General features: G+C 47.2%; 1 protein-coding gene across 1 annotated transcript in view; it reads left to right on the forward strand.

Annotated features, from left to right (window-relative positions):
* The first annotated feature begins 1,275 nt into the window (after window positions 1-1,275).
* The window catches only part of FBXO32 (F-box protein 32), a 34,186-nt gene continuing 14,676 nt past the window's right edge, over window positions 1,276-20,785 (forward strand). The window contains exons 1-4 of the mRNA XM_072733976.1: window positions 1,276-1,664; window positions 7,635-7,747; window positions 8,616-8,665; window positions 9,805-9,897. Of these exons, the coding sequence (XP_072590077.1) occupies window positions 1,549-1,664; window positions 7,635-7,747; window positions 8,616-8,665; window positions 9,805-9,897 (372 nt within the window). The 5' untranslated portion in view covers window positions 1,276-1,548. The remainder of the gene's footprint in view (window positions 1,665-7,634; window positions 7,748-8,615; window positions 8,666-9,804; window positions 9,898-20,785) is intronic.

Consider the following 20,785-nt stretch of genomic DNA (forward strand, 5'->3'; position numbering starts at 1 on the left):
AGCGCGGGCCGAGGGCCATGCGGGGCCCCTCTCCCTTAACGCTCACCAAAACCAGACCTAAGTCGTGGCCGGCAGTTCCCGGAGAGGCGTTGCCAGCCCCGAGGATGCCGAGCAGCCGGGAAGGGCAGGAGGGTGCGGCGGCTCCTCAAAACAGAAGCCCAGCCCCGGGCGCTGGAGCGCGGCCGCACCTGGAAGGGGCTGCGGACCGCTGGGGGGGGGGGGGCGGGGACCCCAGGCGTCGGCGCTGCGCCCTCAGGGTGCGAGGGCGGAGAGGCGCGGGGAGGGAGGGGAGGGGCCCCCCATCTCCGCTCCCACCCCGCGGGCACAGAGGCCGCCCGGCCCCCGGTCCTTCTCCTTCCTTTGCCAGCCTCGGACACGCGCCTGGCAGCGGACTCGGCAACGACAGTTTGGGAGCTGGGGGCGCTATGCACCCCACCCCCGCCGCCCGCAGAGCCGGGTTGAGGCGCCGAGAGGCCAGGAGGCTGCCGTCCCCCTCCCCCCGCTTCCCTCCCCCCCAGGGTCGCGAAGGGCAGCTCGGGCTGCGCGGCTCCCGGTGACACCTCGGCTGGGGGGTGGGGGTGGGGGTGGGGGTGGGGGGTGCGATCCCTCCCCTCCCCCCCGGGTCGCGAAGGGCGGCTCGGGCTGCGGGGCTCCCGGTGACACCTCGGCTGCGGGGTGGGGGGTGGGGGTGGGGGGTGCGATCCCTCCCCTCCCCCCCGGGTCGCGAAGGGCTGCTCGGGCTGCGCGGCTCCCGGTGACACCTCGGCTGCGGGGTGGGGGTGGGGGTGGGGGTGCGATCCCTCGTCCCTCCCCCTCCGCCCGGGAGCGCCCCAGACGCCGCTGCGGCCTCGCTCCTGCACCTCGCCAGCCCCGGGGCCGCGGGGGGACGGGGCCCGGTTCTCCGGCGGCGGCAGCTGCGCCCTGGGGGCGGGGGGCGGGGGGCGGGGGGCGGCGGGAGCCCCGGCCGCTCAGCGCCGCTTCAAGTTTCCACCGGCGCGCGGTTGTGCAACAGCCCGGGGAGCGGGAGCCGCGGGCGCCTCGGAAAACAAGCCGAGCCCATAAACAAAGCCACGTGGGCTCGCGCGGGGGGGCCGGGCTGCGAGCAGGCGGCTCTTCCGGCAACAAAGGGCCGGGGCCCGCGGCCCGGGATAAATAGCGCGGCCGCCACCGCGGCGCAGCAGTTCGGCCAGCCCCGCGCCCCGGCCCCGGCCCCGCAGCGCCCCGACTCCGCAGCGCCCAGACCCCGCAGCGCCCCGACTCCGCAGCGCCCAGACCCCGCAGCGCCCCGACTCCGCAGCGCCCAGACCCCGCAGCGCCCAGACCCCGCAGCGCCCAGACCCCGCAGCGCCCCGGCCCCGCAGCGCCCAGACCCCGCAGCGCCCCGGCCCCGCAGCGCCCCGGCCCCGCAGCGCCCAGACCCCGCAGCGCCCCGGCCCCGCAGCGCCCAGACCCCGCGGCCGGCCCCCCGCCCCCGCCCCGAGGCCGCCCAGCCGCCGCGCCCCTCCGCCCGCCCGCCCGCCCGCCGGGTCGGCCCCTGGCCCCGGTGCCATGCCGTTCCTCGGGCAGGACTGGCGGTCCCCCGGGCAGAGCTGGGTGAAGACGGCCGACGGCTGGAAGCGCTTCCTGGACGAGAAGAGCGGCGGCTTCGTGAGCGACCTCGGCAGGTGAGTGCATCCGCCGCCGACCCCAGCCGGAGCCGGGCTGGGGGGGGGGGCGGGGGGCGCGGGGCAGGTGAGTGCGGGACTGCAACAGGATGAGGAGGGAGCCCCGGGCCGAGAGGTGGGGTGCGGGGTGCCCGGGGGGGGGGTGCCGTTGACCGGGTTTCTGCAGAGGTCGCCGGAGCCGGGGATTCGGGGAATTTGGTTTCTCCTGTCCAAGGGCAGCGACTCCCAGCGGGCACAACCCCCGTCGCTCTGAGCATCCGGCGACGAGCGCGGATCTTGTCCGCAAACGTCCGAACTTAGGCACCCAAGTTCGGGGCCCCCGCCTTGAGGACGGGCCGCGCAGCTTGCTGTGCGGGGGCGCGGGCGAGTGGGTGCGCGCCTGGCCCCGCGGGGCGGCGGGGCTCGGGCTCCCCAGCGCGTGGGCACAGCGGGCGCCGCGCGGGGACCCGGGGCCAGCGCCTCCAGGCTCTCCCCACGCCCGGGCCACCGCGCAGCGCGCAGGGAGGATGCGTAGCCCGGAGGGGCGGCCGGACGGTCCCCGGGCACCGGCGCTCGCGGGCGGGCAGGGAAGGGAGGCGGCACGGCAACCCGGGGCTGTGCTGCGGGAAGGACGAAGCGTTTGCACCTGTTTCCCCGTGGCCGAAATAAATTCGAGGGATGCGCATCGACTGCAAAAAGCCCGCTTGGCTCACGGGAGGCCCCACCTGAGCTCCGTCAGTCTGGTGGAAAAATCCGAGTTCCGCTCGATCCGGGGCTCCGCTTGGTTAGGAACACCGGACTGCTCGCTGTCTAGTACGTTCACTGGTGTGGAATCAATCGGTCAGTCCCGGGTCCCAACAGCCGACCTCCAGACCCCTGCCATGTGGCACAGGTGAGAAGAGCAATGAGAGTGGGCCCAGGGGAGATCAGTGCAGCCCAGTCATCCGTGGGTGCCTTTTTGTGAAGCCTTTGGTCAAAACCACTGGCGACCAGAGCCCTTAAATTGATCTCGGTGATGTCTGTGACTGGACCAGGCTTGTGCTTATTGAGATTTACCAGTGATTTTTTTTTTTTTTTGGATGAGCCCCTGGCACTCAATTTTAGGGAAATGATCAAGAAAGTATGGTTATTTTGATAGCTTGACCTCCAGAGCCCCCCCACCCCCACCAGCTGTCTGTGATTTGCAAAGCATTAAACTCCTTTAGTGTTCCAATGAAAAACAAACAACAACAAACCTAAAAGGATTTAATCCTGGGGGGGGAGGGGGCGTCTGTCAGGAAAAATGAGAGCATATATAACTCTTATGTGAAAGATACTTTGAGGCAGTGCCTGTGGAGTTTGGGGAGCAATTGAGGAATCTTATTTATGGAAAATCAGATAACTTACTTATAGAAAAATGACCAACTGCTGTCACTAGACTCTTCCCTTTTAGGGATGCAAATTACCAATTCTGCCTAAATTTTTCTCCTTACACTAGAAGCTTCCTTCCTGCCTCCTCTTTCCTAAGGAATGACAATCTGAGAGTTTGGTACTGTATTTCTGTGCAACAGTTCAGATGCTTTCTGCAGAGATACAGCAATGATCTGCTGAATGGTGTCGCAGTGGCTCACCCACATATAATTATAGGATGCTATTCAGTAGGATACAGACCACTGGGCTCTGCAGGAGAGGATTCAAAATACAGAGCCTCTGGTTCAAATAAATATTCACACTGTATCTACTCCAGGAGATAACCCAGTATCACTCCCCTTGAGAAGCGAATAGTGGTGCCTCTCTTGCTATAGTATAGGAGACCTGAAGATGGTTTTAACTTACTGTAAAAGTTTAACCTAGGCTGGGGTCCGGTAGCTTCACACCCCTCTATTCCCTTCATGAGCCTCCTTTCTTTCCTCCCATTTCCTGCCTTCTGAGCCAGAGCTGTGGCACTGCCACATTATCACAAATGGTGATCAATATAGTGACCACCTGTGGTTCTGGAATGAGTCAGAGTTTAGGAATCATTTGGTAGCTCCTAGCAAAGCAGCTGGCTGTTTGTTTGTGGAGTGTTTTTTTTTCCTCCACCAATTGTAAACAATCCCTTCCCTACTTAGCATGAGAAGTCTGCCAACTTCTTAAAAGCAGTTGGCCTTCTGAGACCTAGGTTTGTAGTCTCAAATATCCCCACTGTTTTTAGCCTTGGTGATGTTTCTCTGTGATGTAAGGTTTGGGCTGAAGGCCCAACTGCACAGGTGAAGTTGAATGCCTCTCCTGTTAGGAGAAAACAAAAGGCAGACCCTTTCAAAAGAGGAAGGAATGAGTGATAAAACAGAGGACTACTGAGGCATGGAACTCTTCTCTAATGCCATGTACCATTCTGTCAGCTGTCTGAGCAAGAGTGGGGGAATGAAGGGTGCCTTTGGTGTGTTCTGACCTGGGAACAGTGTTTAGTGTTGACCACAGCGTGTCTGCACAGCACACCTTCTCTGGACTCTGCTGGCCGCTGTCTCTGTCTCCCTCCAACAGCAGAATGGTGCAAAGCCCATCCCAGCTACATGCCCTGAACAGAGATCATGGCAGAATGTAGGATGCGCTTAAAGCAGCACCCCTTGTTAAAAGGTGGAAACAGCATAAGACGGAAGACAAATTTAAATTTGGTGGGCAGATGAAAAATTCGAGGAAAGAGCTTGGTGTGAATTTGGGGTAGTCCAAGGATGCTTCAAGGATGCGGTGGAGGAGACACCTCCAAGCCTCTATCACCAACAGTCCCCCCCTGCCTCACCCACCCCCAGGATGAATAATCCCAGTGATGTGAGCTTCAGCCACTCTTCCCCAAATCTACAGTCCTGCAGTTGGAATCTCCAGTGTTGCTTTCCAGTATAGCTGAGGCTGAACCAGGAAGCAGGAAGTTTACCTTAGTACCTTAGATGAGTAGTACAGGAGATAAAAATAATAGTTCAGATTTTTTATGAGTGTATACCGTGTGCAAGGAAGCCACATGAGCTTCATATATGAGGTTGATGGTTTTACCAGAATAATCCGGGCACTAGCCCAGGGAGTTTGACAATTTGGCCATGTATTGGAGCAAATTAGCACAAAAATCTCACTGGCCTTACTCTACAACTAAGCCCTTTGGAGCAGGCCACAGCTTTCTTAAATGGCCTGTTACTGCAAACAAAATGAGAAATAGGTCTCTCTTTCTCCCTTCCATCCTTTTTATCTCCTCTGCCCAAATGGTCTTAATTCTGAAATCTTTCCACCTTTTCTAAAGTTGTGTTTCAGTATCTTGGTATGTGCATGTTGATAGATAGAATAGGGCTAGGAGAGGTCTTTTCTCTTATTCTAGGCCTGTGCCTTTATAAATCAAGATTAGTCAAAATTGACCACGAAATAGCAACTGTAGTGGCTATTATCAAATTTAATGAAGAAATGGAGCCTTTAAGAAAAATTAAATGTCATGGTTCCTAAATGGTGGTGGCTTTTCATGTTAAAATTTTCAGTTGTAATTTTCAGTCAGCTTTGCATTTCCTTGAAATGGACATAACTCTCAAAATAGCCTCTAACTGAATATATTCTTGCTTGACAGAAAGCATATACGCTGGCAACGCAAATCTTACAGTCCTTGCTTCCAGGCCCTACCTCTGGAGGCCACAACCTAATCACCAAAAGAAAAGTGCAGGTTTTGTCTTTGGTTGAGGCTTTTCTACATTCTTCAGTCAAAGAACATCATCAGTGATGTCAAATTCTTCTTAAGCTACCTGGAAATGAGTCACTTGGGCTTAAGGCAGATTATTGCCATTTCTATAAGGAAGGCAGGTGCTCAGATTCCTTTGAGTAATGTTCTCAATTAGAAGAGAGTAAGATAAACTGTAAATCTTTAAGATTTCTGGGGAATGGCCACGATCTATGGCCCAGCCTCCAAAAACTTTCCGCTGAATCTCAAATGTGTGATTAAAGAGAATAAGACTGCTTCACTTTATGGCTCTCTGCTGGTGGAATTTGGACTCTAGGCCTTCGTTCATGGTGCCAGGAGTGTGTTTTCTTTAAAAATGAGCCTTCATGTGGCCTTTTTACATGCAAAAGGTTCTAACCTTGCTTTCTAAAGCTGTTTTTAGCCTCGGTATATCATGGACCAGTCAAGTGCCCTTCCATCTTTTTCTGTTCTCAACTTTGATTAAAATTTCTTGTTGGCTCTAAGGACTCAGAGTTCATCTCTCCCTTAGTACTGTCCGGCTTTACTGCTGAACTGGGAGCAGATAACGGGCTGGTTAGTGGTTCTGTACACGATAGTGGTACAAGTAGACAAGCACATGCTCCTGGGTGACACGAAGCCTGGCCCAAACATTCACCCTTGGCTTACTTAAGAAACTGTCTCTAAGAGAGAGCCTTTCTGCAGTAATCTCTGTGAAACCTAAAAATATCCTGTTTCCCCCAAATGATTAGATGAAGGCTATAGATACTAGGAAACTCAATAAATGGTATTAAATATGGTCTTGTTAGGGCAGATTAACAAATTATTATCCATCCAGCTCATCCCTGTGGGCCCAGAAACACTGAGTATATTGTTGGTAATGTCTCGTGTAAGCATTTAGGTAGCAGGATACTTACTGAAGTGCTGTTTGAGAGACTCGTGCAACAACCAGATACTGGAAATTGTTGTAAACCCTGTTTTCTCTTTTACCATTTACATAATGTCCGTGGAATGGAGAAGTGCAGGTGTATCCCATATTACCAAACAGATGTATGTCAGAAAGAGATACAAAGCAAATCACATTTTTTAAATTTTTATTTATTTATGATAGTCACACAGAGAGAGAGAGAGGCAGAGACATAGGCAGAGGGAGAAGCAGGCTCCATGCACCGGGAGCCCAACGTGGGATTCGATCCAGGGTCTCCAGGATTGCGCCCTGGGCCAAAGGCAGGTGCTAAACCGCTGCGCCACCCAGGGATCCCAGCAAATCACATTTTAAATTCAGTGGAGGAACCCCCAAAATTAAAGGACTCTGATATATTGGTGATATAAGAAAAAGCCCCTAATGTACGTTTTACCAGTGGGCATTATAAATCCTGCCTTGCACATCCATACCCATGGGGTTTGGGAAATCTACTCACTATACCTCAGTATATCTCCAGCATCTCTTCTATGGAAGCACTTCAGAGATTTGCTTTAAAGTCACGTGGTGGAATAGGATAGAACTCAGTCCCCTGAAATGATAGTTCAGCCTATCCAAACTATCAGAACGGAAATATGCACTTGACCCAAGCTGAACCCGGGAACCCTGCAGTGACCTGTGAATTGGGCAGTTCTCTTTTCGGCTGTTCTAAATGTACAAACTGTGAATCCAGCCAGCGTCATTTAGGAAGAAGGGTCTTCACCTCGCAGCATGACACTTAGTGTTAGTCACGGAATTCTATAAAACCTAAACAATTAGCACTGTGCATTAAACATCCCTTAGAAATAGTGTGTAAGTCAGATTTTGGCAAATATCCTGTTTTAAAGGCATGATAGAAGCATGCTAGTTAAAAGCACCTTGGGTACACTTTAAATGGGTGGATTGTATGGTATGTGAATTATATCTCCATAAAGCTGGGGGTTATTTTAGAAAACAGCTTATGGTGGATGCTTTTGCAAAATGAAGGCATTGTGTACTACAGTGATACCAGTAACCATCTCTCTCCCTCCCCCTGCAGTCATCATTTTTGCTTAAAGTAATATTGTAGTGCCCAGCATTGCCCCAAGTTAAAGGGTGCAGAGCTGTGTGTCAAACACAATGGCAGGCACTGTTGGGATTTCAAAAGACGCAGAAGCCCCCATCCCTGCCTTCCACAGAGATGTGATAATATCTCATCCCCAAAGAGGGAGGCCTGTGCCCGAATAGACTTCGTTTCAGGGGGGTTTACTGTTTTGTTTGTGAAAATGTATGTTTGTGTTTTATAACCCAGTAAGCTATTTATAGAAACCACTCTGATTAAAGTATAGCTGTCACAGCTCATCCCGTCTTCTGTTATCCCTAGTTACTGCAACAAGGAAGTATACAACAAGGAGAATCTTTTCAACAGCCTGAACTATGACGTTGCAGCCAAGAAGAGAAAGAAGGACATGCTGAATAGCAAAACCAAAACTCAGTGTAAGCCATTTGTTTTTGAACTTAGAAGAAAGCTGCTTGAGGATCGTTAGGATTGGTTCTTTGAGGGAGGAAAAAGAAAAATCCGACCTCGAATGTTAGACATCTGCTTTAATGTTTACTGTGTCATTGACAGAGGTTACTGGGCTCTTTGCACTCAGAGGACTGGCTGTGCATTTTATAAGCAAGATTAACGCGTTCTTTATGGTCTTGTTTATAAGTCAGTTGGTAGTTGGGGTGTTTTTCTTCTGCTTGTCACTTGTATTTGATGTAGTTAATTTAGTTATTATCCAGTGATATGGTCAGCTGAATCAGTGCCAGCATGTGCTTTTATTTGGCACTGGGCTCTGAGGCTTTGGAAATAGATTTGTTTCTCCCTCTTTCCTTGTGTAAATACTATTACATCTCTAGATGCCAAATGTAAGAGTATCAAGTTCTATTAATAAGCAGGAATTACAGATTTTTAATTTAATCTACCTGTACAACATGATTTTCTTCCTGTTATCTGCTTTATTTCTATTTTTTATGGCCTTGTAGTAGTTATAGGCTTGGCATTTAAAACAAATTTATACTTGGGTATTTGATTTTTTTTTTTTTTCAATTTGGAGCTTTGGTCTACTAAATCTGATGATCAAAGACTTGGAGCACTTCAGACCAAGTAAGCTATAACTCCAGTATGTATGTATATACCGCAGAAATTAGGCATTTGAATCTCTTAGATTGTCAATAGAGTCTTTGTCTTTTTTGTCAAAACATTTTATACTTTGAAATACATGAAAAAGAAGCAAGTTTAAAAATCGGAGCATGTTGCACATTTTAAAGCTATGGGGGGATTTGTTTTAAATTTTTATTTATTTTTTTGCCTGTGTAGATTTCCACCAAGAAAAATGGATCTATGTTCACAAAGGAAGTACTAAAGAGGTGAGCATCCATCTGTTTATTAAAGAATATCTCTTAGCTTTATGCCTCTCCCAATAGGGTAGGGAGGAAAATTAGGCAAGAATATTATTTCAAATCGTGGCTGTCATCTTGGGTGCTGGTGGTGGTGGCAAGCAGCCACCACCTACCCAACCATCAGAATTTAGGGCTACAGAGTGAGTGATAAGCAAAAGTCACTAAGTGGACTCCCTAGTCATTCGGTGAGATTCTGTATGTAAAAGAGCTTTATAAAGATTAATATACCCATCTCAGATGTATTATTGTAAAGCACTGGCCTTCCCCTCTCCCCCAGAACAGTGCCTCTCTTTGATTCTGAGATAGCTTCAGACTCCAACTTTGTGAAGTTTTAGCCCTAGAAGAGCTAATCCCTAAATACTGCAGAAGTTTCAGTGCCTGCACAGGGAAAAAGACACTGTAATTAGTACATTTGTGTGGCACTTCATAAAACCTTTTTACATACATTCTCTCTCTGCACAGGCATCTGCTCAGAGAGCTGGGATACAAAGCAGTATGGTAGAGGCTAGAATTTCTCTGTCAGGGACCTTGATGAATATGTATATCCCTATGTGGGTTGTGGCCCTGCAGGGGGTCAAGGATATACCCAAGACTACCCAGATACTTGGAGTTGGGACAGAATCAGGACTCTCTGCTCCCACTTCCTCGTGTGTTCACGGGTAAAGGATCAAAACTTCTTTTTGCTTCCTCATGAAGCCTTATAAATGCTTCTGATGATCACAACGAGAAAAGCACTAAAGATACGAGGCAAGGTGGCAGGCACAGTTGACACAAGGAAGTCTAATTCTCCTCCCATAGTACATCCCAACTCCTGACCTTTCCTTGATCAGCAACTACTTATGATTTCCCCATTCAAGTTTGTGCAAGGGCTCAAGTGGTACAAATCATAAAGAGGGGTGTTTAACATGTGAGTCACTGACTAGAGCAGCTGCTGTCTACACTGCGCATCTTTGTGGCTCGCAGGGGGTTCCCAGAAAGTGCTTATTATGGCACAGGAAAGCAACAGATGGCCACAGGTTCCCTATGACAGCCATCCAGTCTTGTCAGTAGAGTCCAGGTGGATTGTTCTGGAGAATGACCTCTGCACCCCCTGTTTTCATGTCCAGCGCCATGGATATTGCACTTTGGGGGAAGCCTTCAACAGGCTGGACTTCTCAACTGCCATTCTGGATTCCAGGAGATTTAACTACGTTGTGCGGGTAAGTTTCTGTAGGTTACCAGAGTCTCAGCTGAATTGTCTTTCAGGTTGTCTTGAGGTAGTTTCCTGCCCCTGCCCCCCAAATAACTTCTTAGGACTCTAGGAATTTGGAACAGAGCAGAAAACAGACTTCTCCCCTCCCCCTCTCTCCAGACCTACTTCAGGTCCTTATGTGGATCCCATTAGGATGCGTCCCTGAGCTTGGCTGTGACAGACAGGAATGGCCATAATCCTATCTCATGTGAGCACCCCCACCCCCCCACCCCCCACTCTCCACCATGGATAAATGGGACCACGCTGCAGGCACCAAGAGCTCTGGCAGCAACATTAGCAAGGGAGAACTCAGTCATAAGCAATCTGAAAACCACCATGGATTGTTTTAAAAACCTTCTGTACCTCTGATTGTTCTCATTGTCCTCCTCCTTGTCATGCTTTACCGGACTCTAGGTGACCCCAAGGCATTCTTGGTTGAGGCTACAAAACCAGAGGAGTTCAGAGCACTTGCCCATGCTTCTTTCCCATGACTCCCTTGCACCCCACGTGATGACCTACTGGGTCTCGCATTCACCTAGTCACCTAAAGCTTGAAACTACCTGTTTGGGCCAGTTGCTTTCCATTTGAAACCCTGTGTTGGGAAGAAAAATAAATTTTTTTAATGAGGTTTAGCGAAATAGTCACGATAGACGTAGTCAAGAAAATGAGTCTAACCATGCTGTTCAAGTCCGTGATCCTTTTTAATTGATTTATTGTTGTTGTTTTCTCCCCCTTGACTCTCTTGTGCATTTCTGTCCATGGTCAGAATGTCTGTGTCTCCCTCTCCTCCTGGGGAGGTGGCAGCTCTTTGGGTTTTCAGCTCAGAAGTAAGCGGGAATTTACCCACGAGGGGTGTTGGTTGGTTGGGTTTTTATTTTCTTTTTCCTGGGTTGTTGTGCTTCACAGCGCTGGGTCACTGAGTCAGATGATTGCCACGGCCCAGCCAGAACGATGACATTCAAGCCCCCTTGAGGCCTGGATCATTCACCTGTCATCTGGGCAGATGCAGGCCTGGCCGTCCCAACTGACCTGATACCCAGGCCTCCTTGCAGGTTAGGAGCTCTGGGCTGAGCCTGTGACCACATGAGCAGACCTGTCAGCTCTCAGCTGAGCCCTTACTCCAATCCAAAAGGGATGAAAATAAGAGGCCTTCTTGATGAAATGTTTGTGTCATTCAGTATGACTGTGCCACTTCAGAGAGATCGCTGTGGCCTGCAACCCAGCCCAGGCTGGTTGGAGACAGGCCCAGCAAGAGCTGGAAACTCTGTTGCTAAGAATATGAATAGTTTCCATGTCCTAGGTGTCAGAGGAGGACACTCAGTTCTGATGTCTTAATTACAAACTAATCAGCTAAAGGGTCAGTTTTTAGATGGCTCTCCTTCCTACCTGTTTTTCCTTTCACAAGAAATCAAGCACAGGAACAAGGTCCTAACAGCAAAAATCTATTTTTTGTGTAATTACGTGTATTCACCTTTATCCTTTCGTTGACCCTATGAAGTGTGGGTACTTTGATGATCTGTTTAAATAGATGGCAGTACAACAAGATAAAATGACTTGTCCAAGGTCACAAAGCTACATAAGCAATAGAATCGGAATCTGAAATCGGGTCAGTCTCAGAGTCCTTACTCTCAGATGCAGAGGATCAAAGGAACAATGGTCCAAGGTCAGGCGCAGCTCCACTACTCTCCAGCTATTTCAGCTTCTCAGACTCCGCTGCCCCTTCTATTAGGACTTAGAACAACCTCACAGGGTAGCTGTCTATCAGCAATGTATTCTATGTGGAGATACCCTGCAAACCAGAATCTGTTATTCAGAGTCAGCTACTAATACTTATTATCACCTACTAACCAAAATTATTACTGATTCTTCCTAATATGCCTTCTCAAGCCAGTTGATAAATGTTTTTCCCTTAAAAAAAAAAAAAAGGAAATTTTGCACTTGATAAAGACCCAGCATAGAGAGCTTGTATCTGATAGTATCTAATTGTAAAATATGAGGACTTTTCCTTATAGAATATTTAAGTTAGAGAAACTACTAAACTGCTTTCTGAGTTGTCAGGTTCAGCAATAGTGGAAAATATTTCTATTTTGGAAAGAACAATCTTTTTCCCCCTCACTGTTAGAATCCTCTATAATTTGAGAAATAATGTTATTTTTATAAAGAGCTTAAAACATTTTAATGATAGGCGCTGCGTTTTGAGGGTTTTCTTCTAACGGACCCCATGCACATCTCAGATATTCTTATCCTCAAGCCAACTTTGCAAAGTAGCTTGCCAGTATGCCTTCCCATCTTACTACTTCCACCTAACAGTTTCTTAATTTAGTACTAAAGTGATACCTTGGTCCAGTGAACAACTGAACCAACTTTGAAGGCCTTAAAAAAAAAAAAAAAGCCTTTTAATCTCTTTAAAGCCAAGTACATTTTTAAAAAATGTGCTGTATTCATCCTGGCTATCATCTTCAGAAACAGACAATGCAGAGGGAATAAAAGAGAGGGCTAACACCACTATCTCTGAATTTTATAACTTTTATCAGTAAGTATGAAGATTTTGTGGAATTTTTGGAGTCAAATATTTGAATATAAACTGGAAAGGTTTTCATAGAACATTTGTATCTTATTTTAATAGGCTTCAGATTATACTCACTGCCTTCACCTCATTTTCTACATACCCCCAATAGCTTAAATACAATTTTAACTATGGGATTTAAGAAGACTTAAAATCTTTAGAGGCAACAACTTACCCATTTATGAAAGGTCATTTTAAAAATCAGTTTACAAAAAAAAAAAAAATCAGTTTACACCGTGCCTCAAGACCAACACATTTTGGAAATTCCCCTGGGGAGCTGGCGAGGATTCCAGAGGCTGGGCTGGTGTGGGGTTGGCCTTTGGTCACCACAAGGAGGTGAGTGCTGATTAAATCAGCCAGGGCACAGAGAGGCCAGTGAAGAAAGTAGGTCTCCAGTAAACCAGGAGAGGGCTTTGAAGACCACACACCACCTCATGGCTCTCTGAAGCAAGCCTGCTATGATCCACTGGTTCACATTTGAACTGGCTGCACCTTAGAAGTACCTGCAAAGCTTGTTGGTCTATAGAAACCCACCTCTAGAGCATCCAGTTTAATTAGTTCAAGGTAGTGGCCACACATTGCTACCTAAATTTGTCCGTCAGGTGATCCCTGTGTTTTCAAGATTGAGAACCAGCTCAAAAAACTATTGGGAGCCCAAATGCCATATTTTGCATGCTGTGTTTTTAAGCAAGATACAATGAGGCACATTGGCAGGAGAGGATTTTGATGCTTTAATGCCAGGGTGACCTCTGACCTGGTCTTCCAGCTCTCTCCATGGGCTGTAGATGCCACCTCCAGACCAGCAAGGTCCTAGAGAACTTTGAGAACCACTTCCTGATTGGAACAATGTGACCCATATGTGCTAGCAGATCAGAAAGGACAAGCCAATACTTGCAACCCCATTCCCTAGCCCTCTGCAGCAAAAAAGAATATCACAGCCTAAACCAAGGCACATTCTTATTTTTTTCTGCATTACCACCCTAAGACCATTTGAATGTTTCCAGCAAGTTACTGCATTCCTACCACCCCTGAAAGTCTTTTCCAAAAACATGTTTTAGTTTAAGTTGACTGGCGGTTTGGCAAGGAAAAGGCTGAAATATGGCACTATGACTCAAATTCAAACCCAATGCCTTAAATTAAGGGCGTGCTGTTGCCAACCCCCTGGTGGGTCGTGATGTGCCTGAGAAGCCTGGCCCCTTCACTAGGTTCCTTGGCCACAGTGACCTTGAATTAATTTGGCACTGCACAGATTCGGCGCCTTCCTCAGATGGAAGGTGGCCCCTGCCACCTGGGTCTTAAAACTGGGGGTTCTTTTTCCATTGGGACACAGAAGGTGGATGGAGGAAAGGAGGCCAGTCACCCCAAAGGCAACAAACTCAAAAGAACAGAGCTGTGAGCCTATTTGAGAAAGTTTCGCAGAAATGGTTGGGAATGGTGAGAATCCACTGCAGGGTATTAACATTAGAGGGCACAGGGTGGGATCCTTCAGTGAGTGTTGATTAGGCTGCCAGTGATTTTATAGGATAAAGTCTGTGTCTGTTAGATTTCATGGCTTTCAGTTATAACAAGCATTCAGGCAAGCAGATCCTGCAATATCTGGGTACCCCAAAGACATGAGGGTATGCCCTCAGAATTGGAGGAAGCATACACAGAAGTAGGGAGCTACCTGAGAAAGCAGGGGTGCCTGCAGAAATAATGGGGTACGTGCAGAAGCAGGAGGGTACCCACACACGTGGGGAGCACCTGAGAAAATGAGGGATGGCCAAGAGCCCAGAACAGTGGTATTTTGACCCTGGGCTCCTAAACAAATGGTGTAAGCATGTACTTTCAATTTCTCTACGTTCATAAATTCATGTGTGAATCACATCCCTATAAAAGGTGCTAACAATGGTATCTGTCCCGTCATGTTGCTCAGAGAATCAAAACTTAATTTAAACGCTTTTCAGCAGTGCCTGGTACATGGTAAGCACTTGATGAGAATCATTGTTGCTATTAACGTCCTCATCTTTCGGATCCTCATTACAGGCATTAGAAAACACACAAATAGAAAAATGATAGGAATAATAGAGATGAAATAAAATGGAGAGATTGGCGTTTTATGGTTTTTCTGCCTGTCTGCCTCCCCAGTCCCACTTTGGAGACCACAGGATCAGAGCTTTTCTCAAGGACTCAGAATCTAAACCTTATCCCACCATGGGCCCGGCAATATATTTTATATAAAAATTATGTCTAGTTTCTAGGTTTAAGTTAGGTGCTTACTATCCAAGGGGATAGGATAAGTTGGACGGGTGAGCTGAGGTGGTTTTTGTTTGTCTATTTTTTAATCTCACTGTATTTTTCTATGAGTGCTTTTTCTGTTCCAGGTTCCAATCCAGGATCTTATGCTGCATTTAGTGTTGTTTTAGTTTACATGTCCCATTATGATTGAATTTGAATATTTTCCCATATGTTTCGGGATTATATTATTTCTTTGTGTGTGTGTAGATTGCTTATTTGAGTCTCTCTCTCTCTCTCTCTCTCTCTCTCTTTGAGGCTTTTAAGCCTTTGTCTGTGAGCTGAGTTTTAAATGCCAATTCAGTAGACTTTCCTCCCATTCGAGGAGGTGAGTTCTGAGAGCATTTGACACTATAGTCTAAGTGCTCTAGCTGAGGGTAAAACAGAGGTTTGTTTACAGTATCTGTGAGCTAGGATCAGAAGGCCCCTCAAATTGACAGCATCCTCCTGCTAGGTCCCCAGAGATCACAGACTGCTTCAGGTGAATGCTTTCAAATTCCTAAACAGGTATTTCTGGATGAAACCTCTGACATTTACCTAGTATTGCCAAAGCCACTTGAGAATCAACAAAGACCTGGCCCTTGCTTGTCAGAGCCACTCTGTGGGGACAAGGTTGAAATGACTGTAGTGGCAAATTGGGTTTTGGTCCTGTCCAGGAGACTGGACGAGGGCATATTAGAGACAGCTTCTTGGAAGAGGTAGAGCCTGAGATTGAAGAACGAGCCTCCTTCCTTGAAGGATGGCCAGGATCTGGCAAGTAGAAAGAGGCAAGTAGGGATCCCTGGGTGGCGCAGCGGTTTGGCGCCTGCCTTTGGCCCAGGGCGCGATCCTGGAGACCCGGGATCGAATCCCACATCAGGCTCCCGGTGCATGGAGCCTGCTTCTCCCTCCGCCTGTGTCTCTACCTCTCTCTCTCTCTGTGACTATCATAAATAAATAAAAATTTAAAAAAATTAAAAAAAAAAAAAGAAAGAGGCAAGCAAGTAGCAAACCCCACAGGGACAAGTGGCATGAGCAGGAATCTGGAGATGAGAAAGAACAGGAGTGGCGGGGAGTTGCTGGTAGGCCGGGGACCCAGGGTGATGTGACATCCAGCCTCATGGAATCCTAGGGCGGAGGTGAGGGAGTGCTGGAGTAGATGGGAAGCCCAATTTAAGCAGGAGTGCTGAGGCAAACAGAGCTGCTTAGACTGAGGCAGCAGGGAGAAGGGCACCATTACAAGTTCAAAAATATCTGGGATGGATAGAAGACAGGGCAAGTTTCTCTCAGATGAGAATACAATTAATTTGTGTAAACTTGGCCCTCCTTCTTAGGATTCTAACGCCCTCCGTTAGAGAGATGTTTCCCTTGCAAATAATATTTACCCAATCTTGACATGCCTGAAGATTATTAATGTAGCTGAAATGTTCCCTCTTCCAACCTGTCAGCGTCCAAGCTCAAAGTCAGGACAAAACCTTCCAGGTTTTTAATCTGTGTTATCCACTGGATAAATATGGGTCTTGAAAGTACGTGGCGCTCAGTACAAGCAGAGGCACTGCCTGAGGCAACCGAGGGTTTCCGGCAAAAGACAAAATCTTCCCTAGGCACCCGGCTTGGGTACTGAGCATGTGAGAGTTTCTTTCCTGCCTCTGATAAGTGTGAGGCATGTTTCTCCATCAGATCTATAATACAAACTAGAAGGCCCACTGTCATGGGAGATGAGAGAACTTAGAGATAAATTATGTTCTTAATAGTCTATGCAAGATATGCTTTGAGCAACAGCCTTATGGTTAACCCCCATGTGGTTTTGTCTCAAACAAATAGTCAGGGCAGCTACTACTGCTTCTGTTGATGCCTCCGAAGCCCTAATTGTTTAGCATCCCTCTAAGTCTCAGCTGCTTGTCTCCCTGGAAGGTATCTATGATGTGTGTGCATTCTATGTGATTTTGCTCCTAAAACCTCAGTCTGGGCCCAGACCCCTTAGGACTTCCAGCCTGACTGCCCAGCCCCTCTGCCACCAACTGTGATTGTGTCATCTGATCACCATGACCTGCCTCACCTACAGAGGAGGGACTTAGGGATACTCTTGCCCAGGTCCCTTGCAGCTACAACACTCCTCGATTCCAAAAGACAAAAAAGGGATGCTGAGAAGGGGCACAGGCCAGATCAAGGAGGACCTTACCGATCAAGGAAAAGAGTTTAGATTCTTCTCGAAATGCAAAGGGAAGCTGTTTGAGGGTTACAAGCAGAGAAGTGACGTGAGCTCATGTGTTTGTAAAGTACATATGCTCTGATGAAGAGGAGAGAAGAGACCTGCTCTTTCTGTGGTAAAGTGAGAGAGGAGAGAAATCTCGCTTCTGCCCATTTGTGTTCCACACGCCACTGCAAACCATGGTTGGATCTGCTCCAAGGTTTGCTCTGAGATCTTGCTTGCAGCTCGATTTTTGTCCTCCTCGATATCTCCAAAAGTAGCATGAGCCAAAGCTGAAGGGCAGGATGTGGTTTCTGCATGCGGTGACCACCATCCCTTCCTCTGGTAGCCCAGAACCATTCCTGTTACTGCACTACTAGTCACTGCAGATCACGCCCGATAGCCAGCCTGCCCACGCGGCAGTCATACCGTGGAATTCAGGAGGAGCCTGAGAGCGCCCCCTCCTCCCCCTCCTCCTCCTCAGCACAGCCACAAATTACTGGCACCTGGGCTAAAATTTGCCCAGCAGAAAAGAAACAGCTATTTCCAAACAAGACATTTTCTTCTGCTCTCTTGTTGTCTAAGTCATCTTGGTAAATAAATTGCAAGATAAAGTCCTGCTCCCCTAGGCACACAGCTCTCTTAACACAGAAGTAAAATTAATTAATTCCGTCCTCTTTGACCACTAGTTCCAAATGATACTATCCACTGGTTTGGGACCCCGCAGAGTTCTGCCGATGTGGAAAGTAGAACTAAATGGTTTGCCCAAAGCAACTGCCCCAGCCCAGTTATTAACACTTTCTGGGGATTATTTCTCCCTCACTGGTAAAAACTGATTACCTGTCACAATGTAATCCTGATACAGAACTTCAAACTCTGTCTCCCAGAAGAGAGCAATACATGATATTGCCACTAGTTTTAAAGTTTGGCCCTAGGTGCAAATTTGATTGACCCTGAAAAGCTGAAGTCTTTTCATGATCATGAAAGTGATCAAAATTTTGATCATGAAGTGATCAAAATACATGTTCTCTGTTAAGACACAAATGGGCACAAGTCCTCGCTCTACCACTTACTGCTGGTGTGACTTTAGGTATTTAAATTCTCTGAGCCACAGTGTCCTCTTTTATCAAATGGAGAACCCAACTCACCAGCTTACCACTGAAGACTAAGCAAGATCAGATCGTACATGGAAGTGCTTAGTGCAGTCACTGGTATGTAGGAAACCCCCATTAATGTTAGCAAAATAAGACCACATAGTAGATGCAATTTTGTAAGTCATAAAATGTATCAACTTTAATTCTCATCAACAGGGAGCTATTAAATGTATCACAAACATAATAAAAAGGACAGAAAGGAATATTAAAATTTGAAACCATTGAAGCATTTGGTTGGCAATGATAAAACTGAAATACAGGGATTCTAAAGATCTTTAACCCAGCTGTACTTTACTAATTCACTATGCCCTCCTTAGCAGTAATTTTACTTACTAATAGTCTCTGTATTACGATAAAAACTAATGATAATAATTTGAGTATATTCTTTGTACCAGACACTGCTATGAATGCTTTATGAACACAGTCAATCTTCATTGCAACTCTGATGTGGATACTATCATTATGCATATTTTACAGATGGGGAAACTGATGCAGGAAGTTTGGCTCTGAAGCCTTTACTCTTAAATTCTAGTGATAGATACAGATATATAAAACTTTATATTATAATTTATATTATGTCATATTACAGTTGGTAACTATAGCCTAAAAACCAAGTCTGGCCCCTCACCTGTTTTTGTAAATAAAGCTTTATTGAAAAACAGCCACATTTATTCATTTACATATTGTCTAAGGCTGTTTTGCTTTACAACTGCTGAGTTGAGTAGTTGAATAGTTGTGACAAAGAGCATATGGCTCACAAAGCCCAAAGTATCTATTATCTGGCCCTTTATAGAAAGCTTGCTAAACCTTGATATCAGCTGTAAACTTCACTAAAAGACTGGGGTCTAGAAGAGGATGAAGTACTATAATAATAATGCCTTATATTTGGTATTTAGAGTGGGTTTTTACATATTTATCTCTTTGATTCTCCTAACAACCCTGTGAAATAGGTAGTCTTTTTAGTTCCATTTTAGAAATGAAGAAACTGGAGTTTGAGAGGTTAAGTGACTAACAGAGAGGACCACTGACTAACAGTAAACACCATGAGTCTAGCCATCATGTGTCTTTACTGTCATATCCATGTCACCTACCACAATGCTAGGACAGTGGGCACTCAAAAAAAAAAGGGGGGGCGGAGTTGTAAAGGTCACCTGACTAGAGAAGCTGGGTCTCCTTCAGTTCCAGGATTTTTTTTTCTCCTGACCCCACCACCGCCTGGCAGTGAAAGAAGGGACTTTCTCTTGAGATAGGGTTAAACGTAGGGTGGCTGACCTGTCATTCTGCAGTCAATTGAGAAATTTTTGCTGCTGCCTTCCTCCTGCCTCATCAAACATCATCTCAATCAAACCAAAGGGCTTTTTGTTTTCCCTCAAATACACAGTCACAGCCTTGAGAGTTTTCTTCTCTTTGTGATTGGTGCATTTTTCAACAAGATTAACGATGCTACCCTCAAGGAGGGTAGTCACATGGAATCTGGGTTTTGGATGGATTTCAGGCAGAGCGCTGCCCGCCCTTCTCCCACCCCATGATGAGTCACAGTGCACAAGCCAACTGCCCTTCCGAGAGCGACTCAAGGCTTTGTTTTCTTTCATCTTGCTTCATGCTGGTCATGTGAGGCACAGGGTATTAATAGACCATCCGGTTGGCTTTCTGAATCTGGTTGTTGTTGGTCAGGGAGATAAACGAAAGGTTTGGCCAGTCCCTTTGTGCCATTTGTCACTCCTCTCTTGACTGTCACGTGCCAGTTGGTGACAGAGCTAAACCAGGCAAGCAGAGGTCATCTAGTGTGGTCATTGCCCGTGAATGTGGCCTCTACAAATGTACTGACTTCTTGCCTCTCTTTGTGGGTCCTCGGTTGGGTCAGCTCCTGGCTTCCAACATCGGATCACCAGTAGTAATCTCAACAAAGCAGCCTCAACCTTTCTTCATCTCCTTCTCCTTGCATGTGTGAGAGATACATAAGCCAGGCAGGAAAAAGTTTCAGGGTGTTTTGTTTAGCTTTTTTCTTTTTCTTAGAGTAAAATTATGTTCAGGAAATTAAAAATCTGTATGTGGTTTGACAGGCTCCTAAGGGGCTCCAGGAGGACAGAAGGTTTAAACAAATGCTTTGGAAGCAGAGGTTCTTTGAATTGCTTAGGGCTTTGATCCAAAAGTTGCAGTTCTCCACTGCAACCCGATTTTTAGAATGTCACTTTGCTAGTTCCCTCAGCCTTGATGCCAGTGTGCAGGCACAGTGTCACGCTTGGTGTTTACTGACCTGAAGCGAAGTGGAGCTGGGGCCTGGCCAAGTTGATGAAACTCCCTGGAAAAATTTCTGAGGAACAGACATTCAAGCTTTAATGTAAAGGAGAGGTCTTGGTTCTAAGGCTAAGGCCAGCTAGTTTCAGTTGGGGGCCTGCTGGGCCCTGGTAAAATTATTGTCACCTTACATCAACCTCTTTTATTTGGTAACTCTGTGAAAGCACGAAGTGTATTGAGAAGGTCTCTGCTGAGTCCTGCCATGGGTGTAAGTTGGCAGGCTTAGTCTCTTGAGCCTCACTTTGCTCATCTGTTAGGTGGGTTGATCTCCTTGATCTCTGAGATGCCATCTTCCAGTCAAGTTTCATTTTTCAACAATAGAATGTTTAATAGATCTTTTTCCTTTTTTAATGTTACCACATCTGTAAAGAATTTTGCTACCAAAGAAAGAGTG

Source organism: Vulpes vulpes, chromosome 13, assembly GCF_048418805.1.
Source record: "Vulpes vulpes isolate BD-2025 chromosome 13, VulVul3, whole genome shotgun sequence".
In the NCBI taxonomy this organism is placed as follows: domain Eukaryota; kingdom Metazoa; phylum Chordata; class Mammalia; order Carnivora; family Canidae; genus Vulpes; species Vulpes vulpes.